Source organism: Pyrus communis, chromosome 10, assembly GCF_041283825.1.
Source record: "Pyrus communis isolate YQ-2024b chromosome 10, ASM4128382v1, whole genome shotgun sequence".
Classification (NCBI taxonomy): Eukaryota; Viridiplantae; Streptophyta; class Magnoliopsida; order Rosales; family Rosaceae; genus Pyrus; species Pyrus communis.
Genome location: NC_142574.1, coordinates 21,535,164 through 21,560,081, shown reverse-complemented (window position 1 = coordinate 21,560,081; position 24,918 = coordinate 21,535,164). Strand labels below are relative to the sequence as shown.

The 24,918-nt window shown below is 37.5% G+C and overlaps 4 protein-coding genes across 5 annotated transcripts; 3 read left to right on the top strand and 1 right to left on the bottom strand.

The window, feature by feature from the left end:
- Nucleotides 1-1,155: 1,155 nt before the first annotated feature.
- LOC137729604 (protein SULFUR DEFICIENCY-INDUCED 1) lies at nucleotides 1,156-4,575 on the top strand. 2 transcript variants are annotated; one of them, XM_068468582.2, is made up of 3 exons: nucleotides 1,156-1,424; nucleotides 3,419-3,787; nucleotides 3,863-4,575. In XM_068468582.2, the coding sequence occupies exons 1-3, from the start codon at nucleotides 1,305-1,307 to the stop codon at nucleotides 4,262-4,264; spliced, it is 891 nt and encodes a 296-aa protein (XP_068324683.2). In that variant the 5' UTR covers nucleotides 1,156-1,304; the 3' UTR covers nucleotides 4,265-4,575. The 2 variants fall into 2 exon arrangements, with proteins under 2 accessions (XP_068324683.2, XP_088534556.1); XM_088678430.1 differs by having other exon boundaries at nucleotides 1,158-1,424; nucleotides 3,419-3,754.
- A 6,015-nt stretch (nucleotides 4,576-10,590) lies between these two features.
- Nucleotides 10,591-14,513, top strand: LOC137729834 (protein SULFUR DEFICIENCY-INDUCED 1-like). The gene is made up of 3 exons (XM_088678431.1): nucleotides 10,591-10,835; nucleotides 13,402-13,770; nucleotides 13,855-14,513. Exons 1-3 carry the CDS (start codon nucleotides 10,716-10,718, stop codon nucleotides 14,230-14,232), a joined length of 867 nt encoding a protein of 288 aa, XP_088534557.1. The 5' UTR covers nucleotides 10,591-10,715; the 3' UTR covers nucleotides 14,233-14,513.
- A 2,957-nt stretch (nucleotides 14,514-17,470) lies between these two features.
- Nucleotides 17,471-19,711, top strand: LOC137727868 (pantoate--beta-alanine ligase). The gene is made up of 4 exons (XM_068466705.2): nucleotides 17,471-18,197; nucleotides 18,851-18,964; nucleotides 19,086-19,217; nucleotides 19,431-19,711. Exons 1-4 carry the CDS (start codon nucleotides 17,610-17,612, stop codon nucleotides 19,545-19,547), a joined length of 951 nt encoding a protein of 316 aa, XP_068322806.2. The 5' UTR covers nucleotides 17,471-17,609; the 3' UTR covers nucleotides 19,548-19,711.
- A 43-nt stretch (nucleotides 19,712-19,754) lies between these two features.
- On the bottom strand, nucleotides 19,755-23,809 carry LOC137727869 (putative vesicle-associated membrane protein 726). Its single transcript, XM_068466706.2, has 5 exons — nucleotides 23,285-23,809; nucleotides 20,784-20,925; nucleotides 20,566-20,686; nucleotides 20,348-20,410; nucleotides 19,755-20,162 (listed from the first exon to the last, which is right to left on the bottom strand). The coding sequence occupies exons 1-5, from the start codon at nucleotides 23,472-23,474 to the stop codon at nucleotides 20,019-20,021; spliced, it is 660 nt and encodes a 219-aa protein (XP_068322807.1). The 5' UTR covers nucleotides 23,475-23,809; the 3' UTR covers nucleotides 19,755-20,018.
- Between the last annotated feature and the right edge of the window lie 1,109 nt (nucleotides 23,810-24,918).

Here is a 24,918-nt window from a genome sequence, read left to right as displayed (position 1 = left end):
GTTCTTCATACATCAAATGTTATAAGGCGGTGCTGATAGATATATAGTTGAACTATAGAAACAAACAATATGAAATTTTGATACGTCTACTCTTCTGGAACCATTTTTCCTAACTAGTCCAATGAACCTGTCCAGGTTCATCCATATATTTTCGCAGACCTTTCCCCCAACACCGCAGGGCATTAACACTTTCTTCTTATTTTGTTTTTCCACACACCTCTTGATTTCTTAATTTGGACGTAGAATGCAATGTAATTAGCTTGGTTAATTGAATTGGACACGCACTAATTAATAAGGATTAAGTGGTAAGATAATAATTACGGTTCATGATTAAGAAAGGAAACAAAATAGCCGTTTCCTCTCGCATGAATTTGGTACAAAAAAAGAGAGACCACTGATGCTAATCTATCCGTTAAATACAATAAATAAAAGGCAATCTAGCATTCGCTATGTGACATGCATGTAAGGGTTACCATAGCTAGGCCAGAAGTATCAACATTGTGTAATCGTCAACTTTACAAGAGATGACATTAAGTATATAATCAGAGACTACGTTTTGTCGTATATGTATAAGAATTCTCTTAATATATACATATTTATAACATTCGTATAACTTTCATCAATCACACATGATGTTTTTTATTATAAGAGTCTCAACATAATCACGTCCAAGTTCATCCCAACATTGAAATATTATAGCGTAGGGAAGAATTATATGTTTATAATAATTAGGTAATTGAAAAACTAACCCCACCTTTAATAATTACCGAGAAAAACGTGACGACAGATCTGTTTATGCCGTAGGTTAGATTCAACTTTCACTAATCACATGAACAGGATTACATTATCCCTAATCAAAATGATTAAAGTGGAATGTACATACATTTAATATTGTCAAGCGGTTTGCACGACTTATATGATCTTGTTTGGCTAATCGCAACAAATTAACCCCAGGGCGGAGCCCATTTAATCCCAAAAAGGTTGAATTTCAGCTTGATACGTTTCCGGGCCAACACGTTGTATCTAGTCGATTGGCTGGTGCGTGAGAACATACCTACAAAGATGAATCGGGTCGTGATATACCACAACGTTCATGATCATCTTACAAATCTAAAATATTATCAGATATGTGCTTGTATAAATTGGACTCGTGATTTCTCTCCTCCTCTCTTTCCAGAGGGAGAGAGAAGAGTCAGAAGACCTAGCAGCTCCTCCAATATTATTGTTTTTATTTATTTATTTATTTTATTAATATTATTGCAGCCAATTAATCCAGAGAAATTAAGAGGGAAAAAGAAAAAAGAATGGAGGGAAGTTGGAAGATGAACAGCTGCAGCGCAAAAGGGAAGAAAGATGATCTTTATCATGTTATTCACAAAGTTCCTGCTGGTGATAGTCCTTATGTTAGAGCCAAACATGCTCAGGTTCGTTCCCAAACTTCAGTACTCTTTCAATTGAGCCGTTTTTCTTATCATAGCGATAAAAAATCTAAACAACGAGAAAGAGAATTCGAAGTTTGGGTGTGTAGAAGGGGAACACACTGCTGTAGCAAACTTGATTACGGCCAAGTCCGCAATCTAGTCTTTGGGGTCATCGTTGGTCAGTTCTTAAGCTGGTTCATGTCATAAAAACTCTTATCTTGCTTTTGCCGGATATGATGAGTTTGATTGGTAGGGATTGAGTTTGAATCACATGCTTAATTCTATGGCTAGGTTATTTTAGCTGCATATTTGCATTTTTCTATCTCACTAAAAACAAACATATATTCTTCGTTATAAGTCACGTGACGAAATAAATAAATAGATGAAAGATAGATCTCTAGCTATCCATCCTTAAAACACTCTCAATTCTATCTGCTTTTTTGTTTTGCGCGCCCTTTCAGCTTGACTCCAGCTACTCCAATTACCATGGAGATTATTGTTGTACCAAATCAAACATTTTTGTTTTGATGCTTCAATATGTCCTTAATTTTTCCCAATTCAAACACCTCATCAATTGAAAAGTACATGATTGTATTAAACTTCAAACAAACTTTCTCTTTTCTCTTTTCCCAAATTCACAGCTGATTATTGCCTACCATGGAATCGAAATATCGACCTCGGTTTTCAATAATTTTATGGATGTTTTTAATAATTAATTAGGTTCAGATCTCAATGTCTTTCACAGGTGTAAATCAGACCTCAAATGTATAATTAATTTACGTGGTAATTGATTACGGTATTTGTATCTTCACCTAGGCAATAGTGAAGTTTAAACCATAATTAAATATATATTTTATTTTCCACTCAGGACTACAGTCTAGTGGGTATTCTTCTTCACTTGTAAGTGAGAGGTTTTATGTTCGAATCTCGTGGATGGCGAATTCGAATACTAAATTAGGTTGTCTATTACGTGACTTAGCCGAACTCGTCATCCTCTTAGTGTAAAAATATATAGTTGTATTAAAAAAATAAATACATACTTTAGTTAAACCAAATAGCTTAATCATTAATAAATTTTGTGAAATAGTTGACTTTGGGCTCGTAGAATGAAGAACATAAGTTGTTTATATACGCGATACGCTGTCGGTGTTTAAAATATCTACGAAATTATTGATATTTTCGTCGAAATATTCAAAAAAATCAAGAATCAATATAGAAAGGGTGAGTGAATTGCAAACTTCACCTATATCGGTGGGATATAGGATAATAAATAAATACCGATGATATTTACTTATTCACTATACTAATTTGTTGGAACCCATTATAAATTTCAAAATTTTTAATTTTTTTTGAACAATTTTTTTTTATTTATAAATTTCAATTAAATCTGAATGAATTGATATACCCACCTCATTACAAATGTTTATAATTTCCGTCGAATGCAATCGATATATCGACAATACACTTGCATATCGATTTTTCTACCTATATCGGAATTTTAAACGTTGCACACGGTGAATATTTTGCAATTTATCATAGAGATAGAGAATACAATGTTCTAACTAATTTAGCTAAGTTGATATCTGGATAGAAGTTAGAAGTTAGAAGTTAGAAGTTTAAGCCACTTCAAATGTTATTTAGGTGTCATAATTGATACTAAGGTATGCATGCAAATCCTCCCATAACTTTTAACTCATTTGTTTTCATTTTTCACAAAGATAAAAACTAATTATATATACATGCATTACGCCAAAATCTCGCCGATCATAAATAATTGGCTGACTACTTTTTTTTCTTTTCTGCCAGTCATAAATATAATAATAAATTTTGACGCAGTCTATCTGTTTAGTGTTGGCCCACTTGATCTGGACCAGTCTGTGAAAAACAGGGAGAGAGTGACAGTTTCTTATATATATGGGTCTTTCCATGGGAGCCCAAATACTAGCCCAACTTTTTCATCCTTATCAAGCCCAATTTTTTTTTGTGTAATATTTCAGCTAGTTGAAAAGGATCCGGAGGCAGCGATAGTTTTGTTTTGGAAGGCAATAAATGCAGGAGACAGAGTGGACAGTGCCCTAAAAGACATGGCTGTGGTGATGAAGCAATTGGACAGAACTGGGGAGGCCATTGAAGCTGTCAAGTCCTTTAGAGGCCTTTGCTCCAAACAAGCCCAAGATTCAATTGACAATGTCCTCATTGACTTGTACAAGAAATGTGGCAAAGTTGAGGAGCAAATTGACTTGCTCAAGAGGAAGCTTAGGTTGATATACCAAGGCGCCGCCTTCAACGGAAGACCAACTAAAACCGCCCGCTCTCACGGAAAGAAGTTTCAGGTTTCGGTTACGCAAGAGACCTCAAGATTACTGGTGTGTTATGCTGTCAATTGCCTCGATTCATAATTTAGTAACATGTAATCTGACTTATTAGGATCCATTTTACAGGGCAATTTGGGTTGGGCCTATATGCAAAAGGGTAACTACATGATGGCGGAGGTCGTGTATCGAAAGGCCCAAATGATCGACCCTGACTCGAACAAGGCATGTAATTTGGGCCTATGCCTAATCAAACAGGGCCGACACGAAGAGGCCCGTTTGGTTCTCGAAGACGTGGTACACAGTAGACTTCCAGGATCCGAGGAGAGCAAGTCGAGGAAACGAGCAGACGAGTTGCTAATGGAGTTGAGGTCTATGAATTGTTTGCCAAAGTCATTGGATGTATTGAGCCTAGATGATGATTTTGTGAAGGGGCTTGAGCAATTGATGAATGAATGGGGTCCGTTTAGATCTAAAAGGCTTCCCATCTTTGAAGAGATCTCTCAATTTAGAGATCAAGTAGCATGCTAATACCTAATAGTTTGTTCTTTTGTTCATATGTAGGTCTGTTAAAAATTTAAAAAGTGTGTGTGATTAGTTAGGACCACCAACAACAACAAAAATAGAGAAGTTGGGTTCACCAAAAAGAAAAAAAAAAAAAAAAAGAGAAGTTGGTGTTGTGTGGGTAAATTAGAATAAATTCCCTTTTGTACATAATGTGAGGGAGATGAAGTTTGTGTTGGAGAGAGTTAAGTTGGTAATGAGAAAGTGAATTGAGAACCAACAATTTAGTGGTTCTCGATTTGGTATCCAAATTTTATTTAATTCAGCGACTGTTTAAGGTTCATATGTGTTAAACAAATTAACGGTTATGATGACGAATAATATTTTCATGATTCACTGTCAATATGATGACAAGTAATATTTCATGATTAACTGTCAATATGTTTGATTTATTTTTCCACTTAGTGTTATTCATCTTCACTTGTAAGTAAGATATCTTAAGTTTGATTTTTGTCAAGGGCAACATAACCAAATTATTATGGCTAGCTCATGTGAGGCTTAACCCATCCCCCACCCCTTAGTCTAGATAATATCGTAGGTATTAGAGAAAAAAAAAAGACATAATTTATATGGATACATTTTTTAAATAATACTTGCATTCCTTCCTTAGGGATAATCTTCAAATCAAAATTAAGACATTGAACGGCTTTATGAAATTTCTACGATAAAGATATGTTATTTGCAAGTGGAGGAATGAGCCCACCCTACCGAAGGGAAATACAAGTATTATTTAAATACTTTTACAAATGGTATTTAAATGATGAAAGTATGGATAAAGAAAATTGAATAATACTTGCATTCCCCCTTGAAGAAATGAGCTCACTCCTCCACTTTCAAGTGATGTATCTTTATCAAATAAATTTCTTAATCTTCATTTGAAGATCATTCTTACAAAAAACCATTCAAATCCGAGATCGTTTAGTCATCTAAATGTATCAAATAAATGAACGGTTCATCATTTATACGATACTTAATACCTACACCGTTGATTTATTTGAAACATTTGAAGGACAAAATGACTTCTAATTCAAATGATTTTTGTAAGAATGATTTTCAAATGAAGATTAAGAAATTGAATAGTTCCGATTATAAAATTTCTATGATGAAAATACGCTATTTATAAGTGTTGGAAATAAGTTCATTCTCCAAAAGAAAAATACAAGTATTATCCAAGAAAATTTGCTCCTGTTCAAATTTACTCGAAACAATATAGTTAGATGGTTTAAAGTGACATATTCCTCGCATAAAAATGAAAAGATTTTTTGTTAAAAAAAAAAAAGAAAGAAAAAGAAAAGAATTTGGATTTGATAAAAAAAATATAGATAAATTTGATCGCTAATTATCAGGGTAAATTACATTTTACCCTCTCAGGTTTCGGTGCAATTACAATTTTATATAACATCTTTAAAACATTTCAATCTCATACATTTAGTATTATTTTATTTCAATTTCATACAACCGTTAAAAAATCTGTTAAGTTAACCGTTAAGTGATGACGTGGTAAATATGAAGTCCCCATTTGTGCTAACGTGATTACCACATTTGTGCCACGTGGTTAAACGCTTAATAAAAAATTTTAAAATATTAAAATAATTAATTAAAGAAAAGTAAATAAAAAAACCAAAATTCCCCTTCGTCTTCCTCACCCGAGCTCACCCCTTTCTCCCATCCCCCATCACCCACCCCTTCCCCCATTTTGAACTCCTTCTCAAACCCCAAAAAAAAAAAAAAAAAAAAAAAACCCAAAAACCTATCTTCCCCGTCAAACACACCACCTCTCCCTAACCTCTGTCACCGTCTGGTTTTCCAATGATTCGACCTTCTTCTTCAACCACCCTTATCCAACCACCAAGCTCATGTTCAATTACAACGACATCAAGCCTCCTCGAATCGGGACTTCCAGCATTGACACCAAACCGAGCCGGATCTGCGCCACCGAGCCGCATCCTGTTATTGTTGTTGCCTGAAATTGGACCCACCTCATGCAATTCCTTCATGATAGGCAAGGCGCGATTACATCGTGCGAGTTGGGGTGGGAAATATTTGGGGCTAAGGGTTGGTGATGGTAGAATGAAGATGAAGAAAGGAACTTATGAATAGAGAAAAGCGCAAAAGTGATGGGGGAAGGGGGTGGATCGGCCTGCGACCTGGGATGGGAAAATTTTGGGGCAAAGGATTGGTGATAGGATAAGGAAGATGATGAGATTTATGGTTAGAGAAAGGTGCAGAAGTGATGGGGGAAAGGGGTGGAGCCGTGGAAGGGATGAAGGGGTGGCTTAGGTAGATAAGATGAAAAAAGGGTTTCTGTTTTTTTTTTTGTTTTCTTTAATTAATTATTTTAATATTTTAAATTTTTTATTAAGGGTTAAGTCATGTGGCACAAATGTTGCAGCCACGTCAGCACAAATGGGAATCCTATATTTGCCATGTCATCACTTAACGATAAACTTAACAGATTTTTTAACAATTGTATGAAATTAAAATAAAATAATACTAAATGTATGAGATTAAAATGTTTTAAAGATGTTGTATGAGGTTGTAATTGCACTGAAACCTGAGGGGGTAAAATGTAATTTACCCTAATAATTAGCAATCAAATTTATCTAGAGGAAACCTATTGGAGACAGGTACTCGCCCAGCAACTTGATTCTCTTCTAGCCCAAGAGGATACCTATTCAAACAAAGGTCCAAACAAGCTGGATGAGAGATGGAGACCAGAACACTAAACTTTTTTCATCGAAGGGCATCCGTTTGCCGAAGCAAGAACTAGATAGCATAATTGAAGGGCAATGATGGTGTTTGGTATGAGGAGGTATTGAGGGTGTGGTCACTGATTATTTTTCAAATATTTTCACCTCCAACCACCCTCTAGCTAATGGGGAAATTTTTGAAGCCATTGATAAACGTGTGACTGAGGGTATGAATGCCTCTCTAATGCAGAAATTTGATCCCGCTGAAATTAAAAGGGTTGTCTTTCAGATGCAACCTTCAACATCCCCTGGCCCTGATGGGCTCCTTCCTCTATTCTTCCAGAAATTTTGGAGTATAATTGGTGAAGATATATCAAGAGCAATACTTTCTTTTCTAAACTCGGGCAATCATCTAAAGAAAGTGAACTACATCTACATCACTCTCATTCCAAAGGTTAAGACCCCGGAAGACATGTCTTAACTCTGGCCCATTAGCCTCTGTAATGTGCTTTTCAAAATTGCTTCATAGGTAATTGCAAACCGTCTCAAGCCAATTCTCCAGCATGTTATTTCCCATCACCAAAGCGCCTTTGTTCTAGGTCGACAAATCTTTGACAATATAATTCTTGCCACGGAGCTATCTCACTTTATGTTCAAGAGGCACAGGGGAAAAAAAGGTTTTTTATCCTTGAAACTCGACATAAGCAAGGCTTATGATCGAATTGAATGGGGATATCTGAGAAATGTCCTTCTGTGTCTCGGTTTTTGTAGCAAATGGACCAAATTGATTATGACTTGTGTCTAGACAATTTCATATGCATTTCTAATCAATGGTGTGCCAAGAGATTACCTCTACCCATCGAGAGGCTTACGGCAAGAAGACCTGTTGTCACCTTATCTTTTCCTCCTTTATGTCAAAGGTCTTTCGGCGTTGATTGCAAAAAAGGAACGAGATGGGCTTATCCATGGTATTTTGATTTGCTCCAATACTCCCTATATTAACCACCTCATATTTGCGGATGATAGATTTCTATTCGCGAGAGCAACTGAAGATGAGTGCCACCAAATTAAGCTAATCCTTCACAAGTACGAACTTGCCTCGAGCCAAATGATCAACTTACAGAAGAGCGAAGTCTCTTTTAGCATAAATGTGAAGTGAAACTTGCAGGATTCTTTGGCCTCTAATCTAGGGGTGACACGGATGGCGCAACATGACAAGTACCTAGGCCTCTCAACGTTTGTGGGAAGGAATATAGGCCAATGCTTCAACTTTATAAAAGAACGTCTCTGGAAGCGACTCCAAAACTGGAAAATGAAGCTCTTAAGTTCGACGAGTCGTGAGATTCTGGTCAAAGTAGTTGCGCAGGCCCCCATACTGCAACTCTCTTTTTGTTAGCGATCTTATCAATGCGCAAAGGAAATACTGGAGATCCCATGTTATAATGGCTTTATTCTCGGAATTTGAGGCCAACCTCATCCTTTCACTTCCCATTAGTCATCGTCTCCTGGAGGAAAGGCTTATTTGGCATTTTGATAAGAAAGGATTATTCTCGGTTCATAGCGCTTACCATGTTGATCTTGATTTGACTACGGGAAAATTTAATCGAGCCTCTTCCTCTAGGGAGTCTCAACTTTCTCTGTTTTGGAAGAAGGTTTGGGGAGCAAAAGTCCCGCCAAAAGTCCAAATGAATGCGTGGCGCCTTTGTAAGGACATCATATCGTCCAAGTCCAACCTAGTCAAATGCCGCATTACTATTAATTCCCAGTGTGTGCTTTGTTGCAGTGAAGGTGAAACTGGCATCCATATCCTCCGCAACTATCTTTTTGCAGCCTGTGTGTGGAGCTTATCGGTTTTGGGCCGTCTACCCAGTGGCAATTTATCTCCCACGGTCGGTGAGTGGATGATATCTCTCATTCCTATGTTGGATAAGTATATATTTGATTTAATCTTGATGCACTCCTATGATATTTGGACTGCTCAGAATTCTATGCTTTGGTCTAGCAAATATGATCCTTCTAATGTCATGGTCCCTCGCACTTTCTCCTGGACGAGAATTTTCCACCTCATCTCTACTCCTACTTCTTCCCTTTGCCGCTTCCCGACCTCTCCAGGGGTAAAGTGGGTAAAGCCTAGGCCTAGCCTGCTGAAGCTAAATGTAGATTGAGTTTGGAATGCAAATCGCCTTGTTGGTAATTGCCTTATTAGTGGAATAGGGGGCGGTCCTCCGTGACTCGATAGGAAATTTTTTGGCAGGCTTATCTAAGTCTCTTCCTCATGTCCATTCCCCCCTCTTTACTGAAGCTTTAGCGGTCAGGAAGAGTCTTGCTTTGGCGTCTTCCAGGGGTTTTCAAAACATTGTTCTTGAGAATGATTCGCTCCAGATCACCCAAGCTCTTTGCGCTTCCTCGTTGGACCTCTCCGATATTGGTCTCATTGTTGAGGGTTCCAGAAAGATTTCTTCAGGGATCACTGGAATTTGTTTTACCCACATCAGGCGCCAAGCAAACAAAGTTGCTCATAGACTTACCCGCTATAGTCTCTATTCCACCAGCCCTGGTCTTTGGTTTGAAGAATCACCCAATTTTATTTGAGATGTTTTACTTGAAGACTGTTTGTCTGAGGTCTGACTGCTCCTTTTGTTGTAATCCTCTTTCCTCTCATCAATACATCTATCGCCTTTGTCTCAAAAAGATTGTCTTCCTTTTTATGTTTTTTGTTTTTCCACACACCTCTTCATTTCTTAATTTGGACGTAGAATGCAATGTAATTAGCTTGGTTAGTCGAAGTGGACGCATGCACTAACAATGATTAGGTGGTAAAATACTATTACAGTTCATTATTCAAAAGAAAAAAAGCCATTTCCTCTCGGCTCTCACATGAATTTGGTACAAAAAGGAGAGACCACTGATGCTAATCTATCCATTAATACAATAAATAAAAGGCAATTTAGCGTTCGATATGCAACATGCAGGTAAGGGTTACGGTAGCTTGGCCAGAAGAATCGACATTGTGTAATCGTCAATTTTTATACACAATCAGATAGTATATATTTTTGTATATATAATAAGAAATCTCGTAATACTTATTTACAACATATGCATAACTTTCATCGATTACACACAATGCTTGTTATTAGAAGAGCCTCAACATAATCACGTCAAGTTCATCCCAAAATTGAGATTATAAGGTAAGGGAAGAATTATATGTTTATATTAATTAGGTAATTGAAAAACTAACCCCACCTTTAATAATTACCGAGAAAAATATGACGACCGATCTGTTTATGCCATAGGTTAGATTCAACTTTCATTAATCACATGAACAAGATTACATTATCCCTAATCAAAAGGATTAAAGTGGAATATACATCTAGCTAGTATTGGCAACTGGTTTGACTAATGGTAACAAATTAACCCTACAGCGGGGCCCAAGGAATCCCAAAAAGGTTGAATTTCAGCGTGACACGTATCCCGGACGACACGTCGCTGGGTACTCGATTGGCTGTTGCGTAAGAACAAACATACGAAATATGAACGGGGCCGTGATATAGAACAATGTTCATGATGCTTGTATAAATTGGACTCGTGATTTCTATCCTTCTCTCTTTCCAAAGGGAGAGAGAAGACCCTGCTCCTCCAATATTATTGTTTTTATTTATTTTTCTTTTTTTTATTATTATTATTGTAGCCAATTAATCCAGAGAAATTAAGAGGGAAAAGGAGAAAGAATGGAGGGAAGTTGGAAGACGAACAGCCGCAGCACAAAGGGGAAGAAAGATGATCTTTATCATGTTATTCACAAGGTTCCTTCTGGTGATAGTCCTTATGTAAGAGCCAAACATGCTCAGGTTCGTCTCCAAGCCTAAATACTCTTTCAATTTAGTCGTTTTTCGTAACATAGCGATATAAAATCTAAACTACAAAAAAGAGAATTCGAAGTTTGGGTGTGTAAAAGCAGAACACACTACTGTAGCAAACTTGACGACGGTTAAGTCCGCGATCTAGTCTTTGGGGTTATCGTTGGTCAATTTTAAGCTGGTTCATGTCATAAAACCTAGGGCTGGAAAAAATTTCCGAAAATCCCAAACCAAACCAAAAGAATCCCGATTCCAAACCAAAAAAGTCCCAAACCAAAATTCCCGAAATTTTCGGGATCAAATACCAAACTGATCCCAAAATTTCGGTTGGGGATTCGATATTGTCTACTCAATCTTTCGGTAATCCCATACCAAATCGAAAATAAATAATATATATGATTATATATATATATATATGTATTATTATACATTTGAATTGTTGCTGACTACTAGTAGCAATATAATTGGTGTGGTCTAAGGTAGTAACCATAGCCCTTTATCACCACATTTGTCAGTATGAACCCCTCACAAATGTGTCCATTTCTTCAACACGAAATCAAAAAATTGTATTGTTAGTTTTCAAACATATAGATTAGGTTTGTAACTTATTTTTTTTGCTTTTGGGTTTGTTACTTATTTTATTTTGGTTGCATGTTAATTTAACTTGGTATGAATGATTACTATTTCAATTAGTATGAAATTTGGGAATACCAAACCATCCCGAAATACCAAAAATATTTCGGAATTCCCAAAAATTGAAAATACCGAAATTTTAGTTTGGGATTGATCTTCAAATTTCCATCCCGAAAATTTTTGGTTTGAGATCCTATACCAAACCACCCCTAATAAAACCCCTTATCTTGCTTTTGCTGGATATGATGAGTTTGATTAGTAGGGATTGAGTTTGAATTACATGCTTAATTCCATGGCAAGATGTATTTTTCTTAGCTGCATATATTGCATTTTTATGTCGCACGTAAAACAAAAATACATCCTCATTACTATGATTATAACTTACGTGACGAAAGAAATAAATAGAAGAGAGATAGATCGCCAGCTATGCCTATGTTTTTCTGCTTGCTTTGATGTATTATCCATCTTTAAAACTCTCTCATTTATATCTGCTTTGTTGTTTTGCGCGCCCTTTAGGCTTGAGTCCAGCTGTTCCTCCAATTGCCATGGAGATTATAGTATTACCAAATCAAGCATTTTTGTTTTTGATGCTCCAATACTTCCTCAATTTTTCCCAATTCAAACACCTCAACAATTGAAAAATACATGATTGTATTTAACTTCATACACACTTTCTCTTTTCTCTTTTCCCAAATTCACAGCTGATTATTGCCTACCATGCAATCGAAATATCGACCTCGTTTTTCAATAATTTTATGGCTCTTTTTAATAATTAATTAGGTTGTTTATATGGGGTTAAGTGGTAAGTCAGATCTCAATGTCATTCACTGGTGTAAATCAGATCTCAAACATATAGTTAAACTATGTGGTAATTGATTACAAGATATGTATCTTCACCTAGGCAATAGTGAAGTTTTATCCATAATTAAATACATACTTTCGTTAAACCAAATAGCTTAATCATTAATAAATTTCGTGAAATAGTTAACTTTGGGCTCGTAGAATGTAGAACAATAGAAGTTGTATATATACGTGCGCGCAGCCAGTGTTTAAAATATTCATAAAATTGTTGATATTTTTGTCGAAATGTCCAAAAATTCAAGAATCAATATGGAAAGGAAGGGTGATATACCCACTCCATAACTTTCCATGTGGTCTAACATTCTAATAGATAGAGTCCTGGGTTCGAAACTCATCATCCCCTTAATTATTGTAAGTTTCAAATCCTCCCCCTCCCTTTAATAATAATAAATTTGTAAAATAATAAAATAAAAAAAATAAAAAAAAAAGTTTTATATATACCCATCCAGTATAAATTTCCATAGTTTCCGTCAAAGGCAACCAATGTCGATATATCTATCAATATTTCTATAAATTTGCATATCGATACTTCCACCTATATTAATATTTTGAACACAGCAAATAGTGAATATTTTGCAATTTATCATAGAGATAAAAAAAAATAAAAAAAAAAATACAATGTTCCAACCAATTTATCTAAGTTCATATCTGCGTACAAAATAGAAGTTTAAACCACTTCAAATGTTATATTAGGTATCCTAATTGATACTAAGGTATGCATGCAAATCCTCCCATAAGTTTTAACTCATTTGTTTTTTTTCTTTTTCTTTTCACAAAGGTAAAACCTAATTATATATATGTGCATTACGCCGAATGTCGACGGTCGTAATTAATTGCCTGAATACTTTTTCTTAACAACAAAAATCAATTCCTAGTATTTCTTTTTTGACTGTCATAAAAATAATAGTAAGTGTTGGCCCACTTGATCTGGACCAGTCTGTGAAAAATAGGGAGAGAGTGACAGTTTCTTATATATATGGGCCTTTCCATGGGAGCCCAAATACTAGCCCAACTTTTTCATCCTTATCAAGCCCAATTTTTTTTTTTTTGTGTAATATTTCAGCTAGTTGAAAAGGATCCGGAGGCAGCAATAGTTTTGTTTTGGAAGGCAATAAATGCAGGAGACAGAGTGGACAGTGCCCTAAAAGACATGGCTGTGGTGATGAAGCAACTGGACAGAACTGATGAGGCCATTGAAGCTGTCAAGTCCTTTAGAGGCCTTTGCTCCAAACAAGCCCAAGATTCACTTGATAATGTCCTCATTGACTTGTACAAGAAATGTGGCAAAGTTGAGGAGCAAATTGACTTGCTCAAGAGGAAGCTTAGGTTGATATACCAAGGCGCCGCCTTCAACGGAAAACCAACTAAAATCGCCCGCTCTCACGGAAAGAAGTTTCAGGTTTCAGTTACACAGGAGACCTCAAGATTACTGGTATGTTACGCTGTCAATTGTCTCGATTCACAATTTAGTAAAATGTTACATTAGTAATGTGACTTATCTGGATACATTTTACAGGGCAATTTGGGATGGGCCTATGTGCAAAAGGGTAACTACATGATGGCGGAGGTTGTGTATCGAAAGGCCCAAATGATCAACCCTAACTCGAACAAGGCATGTAACTTGGGCTTGTGCCTGATCAAACAGGGCCGACACGAAGAGGCCCGTTTGGTTCTCGAAGACGTGGTGCACAGTAGACTTCCAGGATCCGAGGAGAGCAAGTCGAGGAAACGAGCGGACGAGTTGCTAATGGAGTTGAGGTCTATGAATTGTTTGCCAGAGTCATTGGATGTATTGAGCATAGATGATGATTTTGTGAAGGGGCTTGAGCAGTTGATGAATGAATGGGGTCCGTTTAGATCTAAAAGGCTTCCCATCTTTGAAGAGATCTCTTAATTTAGAGATCAAGTGGCATGCTAATAGTGTTTCTCTAGTTGTTCATATGTAGATGTGTTAAAATTTGAAAGAGGTTGTATGTTTAGTTAGGCCCAACAACAAAAAAGAGAAGCTTTGTTGTGTTGGGTGGGTAAATTAGAATAAGGTCCCTTTTGTACATAATGTGAGGAAGGTGACGCTTGTGTTGGAGAGAATTAAGTTGGTAATGAGAAAGTGAATTGAGAACCAACAATTTAGTGGTTCTATTTCGTATCCAAATCAGTGCTAGTCTTCCCAACAAAGTATTATGTTTTGGATGATACTTGACTCTTTACATAATATTACATCATTTTATCGTATTCAACTTCAAATTGTTCATTCTTTTTATATCAAGTCTTGAAAATTTTATTTAATTCAGTGACTGTTTAACAATTCATATGTGTTGAACAAATCAATCGTTATGATGACAAGTCATATTTTTATGAATAATTGTTAGTATGTTTGATTTGTTTTGTCACTTAGTAGTATGGTCTAGTCACATTCCTCTCCACTTGTAAATGAGAGATCTTAGGTTCGATTCTCGCCAAAAGTGAATTTGAGTCAAATTATTATGGTTAGCCCATTTTTAGCTCATTGTAGATAATATTGTATGTATTAGAAAGAAAAAAGAAGACATAATTTATATGGATAACTAAACAGCCTTTGAATTGAATAATTTTTTGTAATAATACTTGCATGAGGCATCTCCTCCTTCAGGATAATCTTCAATCAAAATTAATATATTGAATGGTTTCGATTATAAAATTTAAACGATGAAGATACGTTATTTGCAAGTGTGTAGTAAAAAAAAAAAAAGAATTAATTTATATGAATAACTAAATAGCCTCTAAATTGAATAAATTTTTTGAATAATACCTACATTTCCTCCGTGGGATAATCTTCAAATCAAAATTAAGACATTGAACGGTTCCAATTATGAAAATTTTTACGATAAAGATAAATTATTCACAAGTGAAAGAATAACCTCATCCCAGAAAGGGGGGAATGCAAGTATTATTTAAAATATAAATGATATTTAAATGATAAATGTATGGATAAAGAAAATCGAATAATACTTGTATTCTCCCTTGAAGAAATGAGTTTGCTCCTCACTTGCAAATGACATATCTTTACCAATAAAACCCTAAACCTGAAGATCATCTCTACAAAAAAACATTCAATAGGAGATCGTTTAGTCATCTAAATGTATCAAATAAATGAGCGGTTCATCATTAATATGATACTTAATACCTACATCTTTGGTTATTTGATACATTTGAATGACTAAACGATCTCCAATTCAAATGATTTTTGTAAGAATGATTTTCAAATGAAGATTAAGAAATTGAACATTTCCGATTAGGAAATTTATATGATGAAAATACTTTATTTATAAGTGGAGAAATATGTACATTCTCCAAGAGGGAATACAAGTATTCTCCAAGAGAATTTGCTCAAGTTCAAACATTCATACAAATTTGGAGCAATGGTGTGACATCCCACATCGCCCAGGGGAGTGATCCTTAAATGTATATTCTCATCCTTACCTAGCACGAGGCCTTTTGGGAGCTCACTGGCTTCGGGTTCCGTAGGAACTTCGAAGTTAAGCGAGAAAAGGGCTAGAGTAATCCCATGATGGGTGACCCACTGGGAAGTTGCTGGTGAGTTCCCAAAAACAAAACCGTGAGGGAATGGTAAGCCCAAAGCGGACAATATCGTGCTACGGTGGTGGAGCGGGCCCGGGAAGTGGTCCCCCTGGGCCGGGATGTGACAAATGGTCCCTAAACTAAAATTTCATGACCATTGGTCTCTTAACTCATCAAAATGTGCAGTTATGGTGATTTTTGTTAACTCCGTTAGAATTCCATCAAAATGAGTTATGTTGGAAGAACCAGTACTATAATTGGGTTAAAGTTGAGGGACAATTGCTCCAATTGAGTTAAAGTTGAGGGATCATTTCTACAGTCAGGTTAAAGTTGATGCACCATTGCTACAATTTTTTCTCATTTAGTTTTTCATATTTGCCTTTCGATTCAATCTTATGTGCATGACTTGTGACTCATTTTGACGAATATTTGCCTTTCTCATTTAGTTTTGGAAAAACTAATGAAAATGGCTTAAAAACTTTGATTTTTAACGATAAGAACAAAATAAAGGGTAAAGTGAATAATACTAGGATTAACATTTTAGTGTAAAAATATGGTTTTTCATTAAAGTGAACAGTACCGGGAGCTTTTCGTTAAAATTCTCTTTAGTTTTTCATATTTGTCTTTCGATTCAGTCTCATGTGTGTGACATGTAACTCATTTTGACGAAAGTTCTAACGGAGTTCATAAAAATGACTATAGTTGCACGTTTTAAGGAGTTAAGAGACAAACTAGTCATGGAATTTTAGTTGAGATGACCATTACTCTAATTAGGCTAAAATTGAAAAAATATTGTTACAATTTCCTCTATTATTAAACATATCCTTATTTTCCGGTCAGCGTAGGCAGGCGTGACCCAACCTACCCGCCACATAAACGGTTTCCTCCTCACTTGTCACTTCACCTTTGCTTTCTTAAATTCCACCAATCCTTCACACTTTCCTCCTCAAAACGCTGATATAATGACGGCCAAAGAACCAGAGATTATCAGGGACAAGGACCAGATGAGGAGGTGGTCACACGCCATGAGAGCCCAAGGCAAGACCAACGGATTAGTACCCACAATGGGCTACCTCCACGAGAATTTGCTCGGGTTCAAACATTTCATATAAATTTGGAGCAATGGTCCCTAAGCTAAAATTTTATAACCATTGGTCTCTTAACTCATCAAAACGTGCAACTATGGTCATTTTCGTTTTTCGTTAACTCTGTTAGAATTCCATCAAAATGAGTTATGTTGGAAGAACTAATACTATAGTTGGGTTAAGGTTGAGGGACCATTACTGCAATTGAGTTAAAGTTAAGGGACCATTTCCATAGTCAGGTTAAAATTGATGCACCATTGCTACAATTTTTCGCATTTAGTTTTTCATATTTGTCTTTCGATTCAGCCTCATGTGCGTGACATGTGACTCGTTTTGACGAAAGTTCTAACGGAGTTCATAAAAATAACTATTGCACGTTTTAAGGAGTTAAGAGACAAATTAGTCATGGAATTTTAGTTAAGATGACCATTACTCTAATTAGGTTAAAATCGAGGAATTATTGCTACAATTTTCTATATTATTAAACGTATCCTTATTCCGGTCAGCTTAGGCAGGCGTGACCCAACCTACCCGCCACATAAACGGTTTCCTCCTCACTTGTCACTTCACCTTTGCTTTCTTAAATTCCACCAATCCTTCTCTCTTTCCTCCTCAAAACGCTGATACAATGGCGGCCAAAGAACCAGAGATTATCAGGGACAAGGGCCAGATGAGGAGGTGGTCGCGCGCCATGAGAGCCCAAGGCAAGACCATCGGATTAGTACCCACAATGGGCTACCTCCACGAAGGACACGTTTCCCTCATCCGAGAAGCCCGCACCCACGCCGACGTCCTCGCCGTCTCGATCTACGTGAACCCGGGCCAGTTCGCCCCCTCCGAAGACCTCTCCACATACCCGTCCGATTTCCACGGCGACATCCGGAAGCTCACACAAATTCCCGGCGGCGTCGACGTCGTCTTCAACCCCCACAACCTGTACGACTACGGAGGAAGCACGGACGCAAGCGCACGTGCGAGTAATGGGGCGGTTAAGAGCGGCGGCGGCGAAACGGTGTCGTGCTTGGAGGACAAGGGGGTGGGGCACGAGACGTGGGTTAGGGTCGAGAGGTTGGAGAAGGGGATGTGCGGGCGGAGCAGGCCGGTGTTTTTCAGAGGGGTTGCGACGGTTGTGAGCAAGTTGTTTAATATCGTGGAGCCTGATGTTGCGGTGTTTGGGAAGAAGGATTATCAACAATGGCGGATAATTCAGCGGATGGTGAGTTCCTGTTCAATTTTTTGAGCTCCATTTTCAATCGGTTTTGCGAATTCTACGAAATGTATGATGAAATCTATTTTCGTGGAATTTTCGCCGCGCCATAAGCTTCTAGAAGTTAATGAATTGGAGCATGAAAGTGTAAAACTTTGAAAGATTTTGTCGGAAAAGTGATGGCCAAGACATGATTTAGTACCTCTTGTCTTGTCGCTACTTTTTCAATTGCATCCAATTTTTGTCTTTGTTGTTTGCATTCTGTTTAGTGTTTGAATTCGAGGACGTGTGTATGTCAACTTCCGTTAAATTCTTGTACGAAATTGTCACTTTTGCGGCACATGGGAGGATAAATTTTGATGGATTTCATATAAGAAATGACAAAATGTTCGGTGTGAGAACTTATTGTGTGAACCTGATGCCAATGTTGTGTTCATTGAAGATTTGAGTTGCTTGCGGTAATTGAATGGATAATTGTTGCAGATCATATATTTCGGGTTTGGGTTAAAACCGGTTTCAAAAACTTTGTTTGCTTTACTTAAGTTGGCTATTTCAAACCTAATTGCTGCAGTAGTTTTAGACATGACATTCTGATTAAATGATGTTTAGCCACATTTGTTGGAAGCTGCTTATTGATTATCGCTCTCTTTGTATTTGTACAGGTTCGAGATCTCGATTTTTCCGTTAGAGTGATAGGGTCTGAAATACTGCGAGAAGACGATGGCCTGGCAATGAGTTCACGCAATGTGCGCCTCTCACCTGAAGAACGGGAAAAGGTTTGCAACTGCACTTAGCCTTTCTCATTATTTGCGAATATAGAACTTGAGTTGTGCAGTGTTCTTGCTCTAGCAGTGTCTTCTGTTCAAGTATTAGTGTGTTATTTTTGGTGATATGCAGGCACTGTCTATAAGCAAGTCATTGTCAGAAGCTAGATCTTCTGCAGAAAAGGGACAAGTTAATTGTAAAGAGTTGAGAGACTTGGTCATCCAAGCGATTAGTGAAGCCGGTGGAAGAGTTGATTATGCTGAGGTGAGCGTCGTAGAATGAACTTGTTTTACTGCATTGGCTTTTCTTATAGCTTTGCATTTTAAAACCCCTATTTTGAAAGAATCTGTACCTTACTTCGTTTTTCTTGTATTAATTTGTTCCTCCTTTCCGGGAGACGTCTTGTAAGCTAATTTTTCAGCAAACTTAACGAAGCTTCGCTCGAAATTTCTAATTGTTTGTGAATTATGCGGCCAGATTGTCGACCAAGAAAGCTTGGAGTCGGTAGAAAAGATCAGAAGGCCTGTTGTGTTCTGTGTCGCTGCCTGGTTTGGAAAGGTTCGACTGATCGACAACATGGAGATCAACATATGACCATTGTCTTGGTACTTCGTACTTCATATACATAGAAGAATGTCGAAAAACTTGGACTCGTTTTTCTGTTTGGCAAAAGCCATTTTCATACATTATTCTCAAGGGACATTTCCCTTCGTGTTTTCGATTCTCAATTGAAGGCGAAAAGCAACACATTTCCTTCACCTTTCGTTTGCATGTTCGACACTTCTCACTTGTTGAATATCAAATCTAGAAACACTCACAGTTGTTTTGCCAAATCAGTCACAAAGTGCTACAACATAAGTTCCACGGAACAAAAGGAATCAAAGAGCGATTCACACTTCCGAGCGGGCCTATTATAGAAAGAATTCACGAATACAAGCTATACAAACGGTCTTACGATACAAAATATAGCGGAAAGTAGGATGTGCCAAAAATAATTATACGTAGACCAGAAATCAGCGCGACGAATGAACGTCATCCAGTCTGCAGTAAGAGTCTATGGACACATCAGCATTTGAAGCCATTGCACACGGATAGAACGATGATGAGAATCAGTGCGATTAAGATTCCCAAAACTATCAGCTTGACCTTCATGTTCTGCAACCACATCTTCCTCCTCATCTGGGTCCCCTGCTGCCTGAAATCTTGTGCCTGCATCACCCAAATCAATCAGTAACATATAATAAAGAAGAAAATTAATGGAACTGAAACAAAATGCACAACCAACAAAAAGATAAAGATAATTAATCGAAGCCTACAGCGACTAAGGGTTACTGGTGCTAAGTAATTGACTCAGCTATGGCAGGATACAATAAAAATGACAAACGGTCACTAACCTGTGAGCGGAGGTTCTCAGTTTTATCCACCAGAAGTTCAATCTTCTCCCCGCGATCAAGAACCTGCAAAGTACATAATCAATCAAATAATGTCGAACCACATTAATCCCAATCTCTAAAATTTTATCAATCCCGCAAAAAAATGTCCACAAGAAATAGAGATCAAACTAAACAAAGGTTTTTTTGTTTTGTACATATAAATAGTCACAAGGCCTTACCTTCTCGATATTTTCCATCATAACTCCTTTGACTTCGGAAACCTGAGCTTTCACTTTTGCAAGCTTGCTGATCTCTTCGGGATGATCCACACAGTATTGCATGTGCTCCTTCAGTTTGGACCTATAAATTGCCACCAAAATTGTGGGATTAGAAGGACTTCATAGGAAATGGCAAGCGCATTCAATTCAATGAATGGAAAACAAAAAAGCAACAGTACCCAAATTCCTTGTTCAGGCTATTTGCAACTGCTGTTGCAGCTTTTCCCCCACCATATCTACCGGTAAAATCCTCCTTGATCCGCTCAAGGAAGGCAATGGGAACTTGTCGACCAACCGCCTCAACTGCGACTACACAATATGCTGTAGCATCGAATGAGTAAAGTTAGTTCAACTCCTATAGACATAAATGTATCAAACTTTAAAGAGTAGAGCGAAACAAAAATGAATAAAAAGATACCCATCATCCAACTACGTGTAATGTATAAAAACTAAATATCCATGCAACTACTTATAAAAACTGAAATGTTTTGCCACTGAAAAGTAATTTCAGGCAGCTCTTTCTTCTTCTTTTTTTGTTTTTTTGGTCGAAAACTTAAATTCATTACACAAAGGAAGGGTTACATGGAGCCAACCAAAGGGATGCTGGAAACCAATAAACATTGGGAGAAACCAAACACACATAAGCCCAACCCAATAAGCAGAAAGACATAACAGAACCCTAAATCCTATCGTCCAAGAGCAGTGAACAACTGCCGCCGCCGCCGCCATGAACACCTTGCCAGCAGTCACCAAGGCAGCCACACTGGAGAAAACGACTGAGTGAACAATTGAACCAAGACATCATAGCACAAAAGTTACAAACCCATAACCAAATGAGCACCGCAACCAAAATTCGTCACAGAAATGCCGATCCGAACGATAGCCACCGAATCTAGATTACCTTCACCAAACCCTGCAAATATATACAAATCCAGTAACAGATGGAAGAGTGGTGAGGCTAAGGGGTATGTGAAATACCCCTACTTTGGCAGAAGCCAAAGAATCCGGCATGCCGGTTGGGGTAGGGGCAATGAAAAACAAAAATGGATTTGGCCACCATCTTCAGCTCGTCGCTCGTGGATTTGAGCAATAGTTTGGGGTGTGGATGAATTATGAGGGTGGGTGGTAGAGGGAAGAGATGGAAGAGGATGGAGGCTTGGGTTTGAAAAGCGGTGATACCATGATACATATATAGGAGGGGTGGAAAACAGAGGAAAATAAGACAGCAAAAACTGGCAATAAAAGCTGGGTAAGCGGCGAAGAACGCTGAGCCCACATACCACCAACTCTCAAACCAGCAGAGACGATTGAGAGCGGAATGCGGGGAATAAAAAAGATGAAAAGGGGGGGAAAAGAGGGGGACAAAGAGACAGGAGGAAGGGGAAAAGAGGGGGGCAAAGAGGGGAAAAGTTTTTTTTTGGGGGGGGGGGGGGGGGTTGTGTGTGGGGGGGAAAGGGGAAGGAAACGGAAGGAAGGGAGGGAGCTAGGTTGTAGTAAGTAGGAGAGGCAAAGAAGAAGGGAAGAAAGGAGGAGGTATCTAGCTGCCTCCGACCCCAAGCAAGAGCAAGGGGCTTCAAAAACTCAAGGTTCTGGTGCAAGCATTCATGTCAGAGAAATGATCTTGACAGATTAATTAATAAGAGCTGTTCGCAGTGGCCGATCATGGTACTCCATTTCCACAGGTTCCTTAAAGTGAGACAATTCAGTTTCAACTTCTTCAACTAATTATGTTTTGGTAATGTTGACAAACTTGGTAGAAACATACATACCAATAAACAACAATGCTATTCTTACCATCTATTTGTATCATCGCTCAATAGAGATGGGACTCACATGTGTTGGTGGCCCTACTTCTAATAGAGAGATGATACAAATGATGGTATAAATAGATAGTAAGTGTAGCAGTACTCAACAATAAAACATTAATTCAGATTTGACGATTAATGACTTTCTTGCCATATTTCCTATAGTATAATCCGGTAATTACAAAAAAAGTAGAAGCTAAAATACCGTACTCATTCAACTTATTTCAGCTGAGAGTTTTTTCGTTGGTTAAATCTGAAAACAAGAAACACTTTGAATTTTTGAAAGCCATTAGAATGCACAAGTGAATAAGCTTTACAAAACCAGAAGAGACACAAAGCCATGCTCATCTGTCTTGCAGAATCTTTTTGAGAAAGCTACAACTAACATAATTCGGATACAATAATATTTATTAACTGAATCCTGAAAAGCCCAAATAAAAACTTCAATCGTGAATTTTATTTCTCTCGTATCAGGAACCAATCAACACTCATATCAAACGAATCAATTTAAGTTCACAACAGCAGGTTACGAGGTTTACTTTTACCAATTTTTTTCCTTTTCACAGCACAAACTTTGACTCTATCATTCTCCGCAAACATATTCTCACCTACCAAACAGCCTAACAAAATCCGAGAAAAACGCACAAGAAATTACGAGCTTGAGAATCTATACGAATCTTATCCTACAGCCTCAAAGCGAGAAAAATCTATGCCAATCGAACTAAAAATAAATGATTTTCCAAAAATAGCATAGAAACATGGAGGCAATCCAAATCGAGCAAAATTAGCGGATCAAATCCATGACCAAGACGCGGATCGGACCGGAAACTAAAAACATAAATCAGAAAAGATCTGATGAGAGAGAGAGGAATTACTGAAGCCATTATCGACGAGGTAGTTGAAGGTGTGGCCGTCGCAGTTGTAGGTGAACTTGTTGTTGGTGGCCGGAAGTTTCTGGAGGCACTGGGAGGCTATGCTGGTGAAGTTTCCGGTGAATTCCGTGTACTCTGCGAGGACCACCGTGCCGCGCGCCACGAAGCTGTAGATCAACGACTGCTGCCCCATCGATTCGATCCCCGAACCCTAAACCTAGGATAGAGAGAGTGGAGGTTTCGGTTGCGGATTAGAGAGAGAGAGGGCGGAGGTTCTGAGGGTTAATTTTTGTTGCAGAGAGAGAAGCAAAGTCGCGGTGGTTTTATCGTGATGAGAGAGAGAGAGAGAGAGAGAGAGAGAGGAGTTTTGCCTAGATGAGAAGCTAGGTAGCGACGGGGTCTTTGTTGTGAATTTGTTAAGCTACCCTCCAACTTTAGACTAAATAACGAAAATGCCACGCAGTTTCTGAGCTGCGGTCGAATTTTGAAGTTCTTGGAAACATTTGAATGGTCGTTTCTACCAAAGTCAAGGAGACGCTCATAGGCCCCCACTAGAATGTTCAAAACTCTTTCAAATCAAAGGACCTCATCCAACACGTTTTTCTTTCTTTTACTTTTTTCTTAATTTTGAACTCTATTTTTATTTACTAAAGTAATGTTGACGAATGGAGATAATTTTCGTCTACGGAACATATGATCAAATTTGTGCGATCATCCAATAATAAATTGATATGTTGTCGTTAGTGGTATCAGTATAAAGTTATATTAATCAAAATACAAGAGAAAGTTTGTATGCATTTGAGAAAAAAGGTGAGACCAAATAAGGTAGCTGGTTGCACTACCCTTTTTTTTTTTCCCAAAAAAAAAAAAAAAAAAAAAAAAAAAAAATTAAAACGAAAGCTCAATAGTTAAACCTTGAAAACTATAAGCCTTGGATAATTTTGTTAATATTAAGTGCTTTCATTCATTAATGTCAAGTACTCCATATTAAAGAAGATTACTGCCCAATTAAGTACTTATAATTTTGAGTTGACATCCAAGTGATGGTCCACCAACCAGGTTGCATTTCAATGGAAACATATGACCTAAGCACTAATTTCCTCAAGCGAAACCTAAAAACTGCCCCCAATTATTCATTAATATCAGCCCAAACTTTTTTTATGATCATCATATTTTTAAGGGTTTTTATTATAAATGGTTTCTAAAATTGAACTAACTCATTACTTTGGTTTCTCAATTTGAAAATCAATCAATATCTTCCTTAAAATTCATTATTGCACATCGATGTAATCCTTACCGTCAAAATCCAATAAATTTTCTGTTATGATGACATCCTACATAGCCAATAACTTGGTGCTGCATAGACAAATTAAAAAATAATTTTTTTAAAATTAACTTCCCCCATCCCCATCCGCCTCTATTTCTCTCCATCTAGACCACCATCAGCAACAACACCACCCCCCCCCCCCCCCCCCCAAAACACCACCAAAACAATGTCATAACATCAAAAAACTTGGAAGAAAGAGAAAGGATTTCAATTACGGAGTTGATGGCGACCTGGTTGCAGAGAATCAATCCCAACCGCCGGTCCACCTCTCCCGTTATTGTACGAACCAAAAACGATTATAAGATATCTG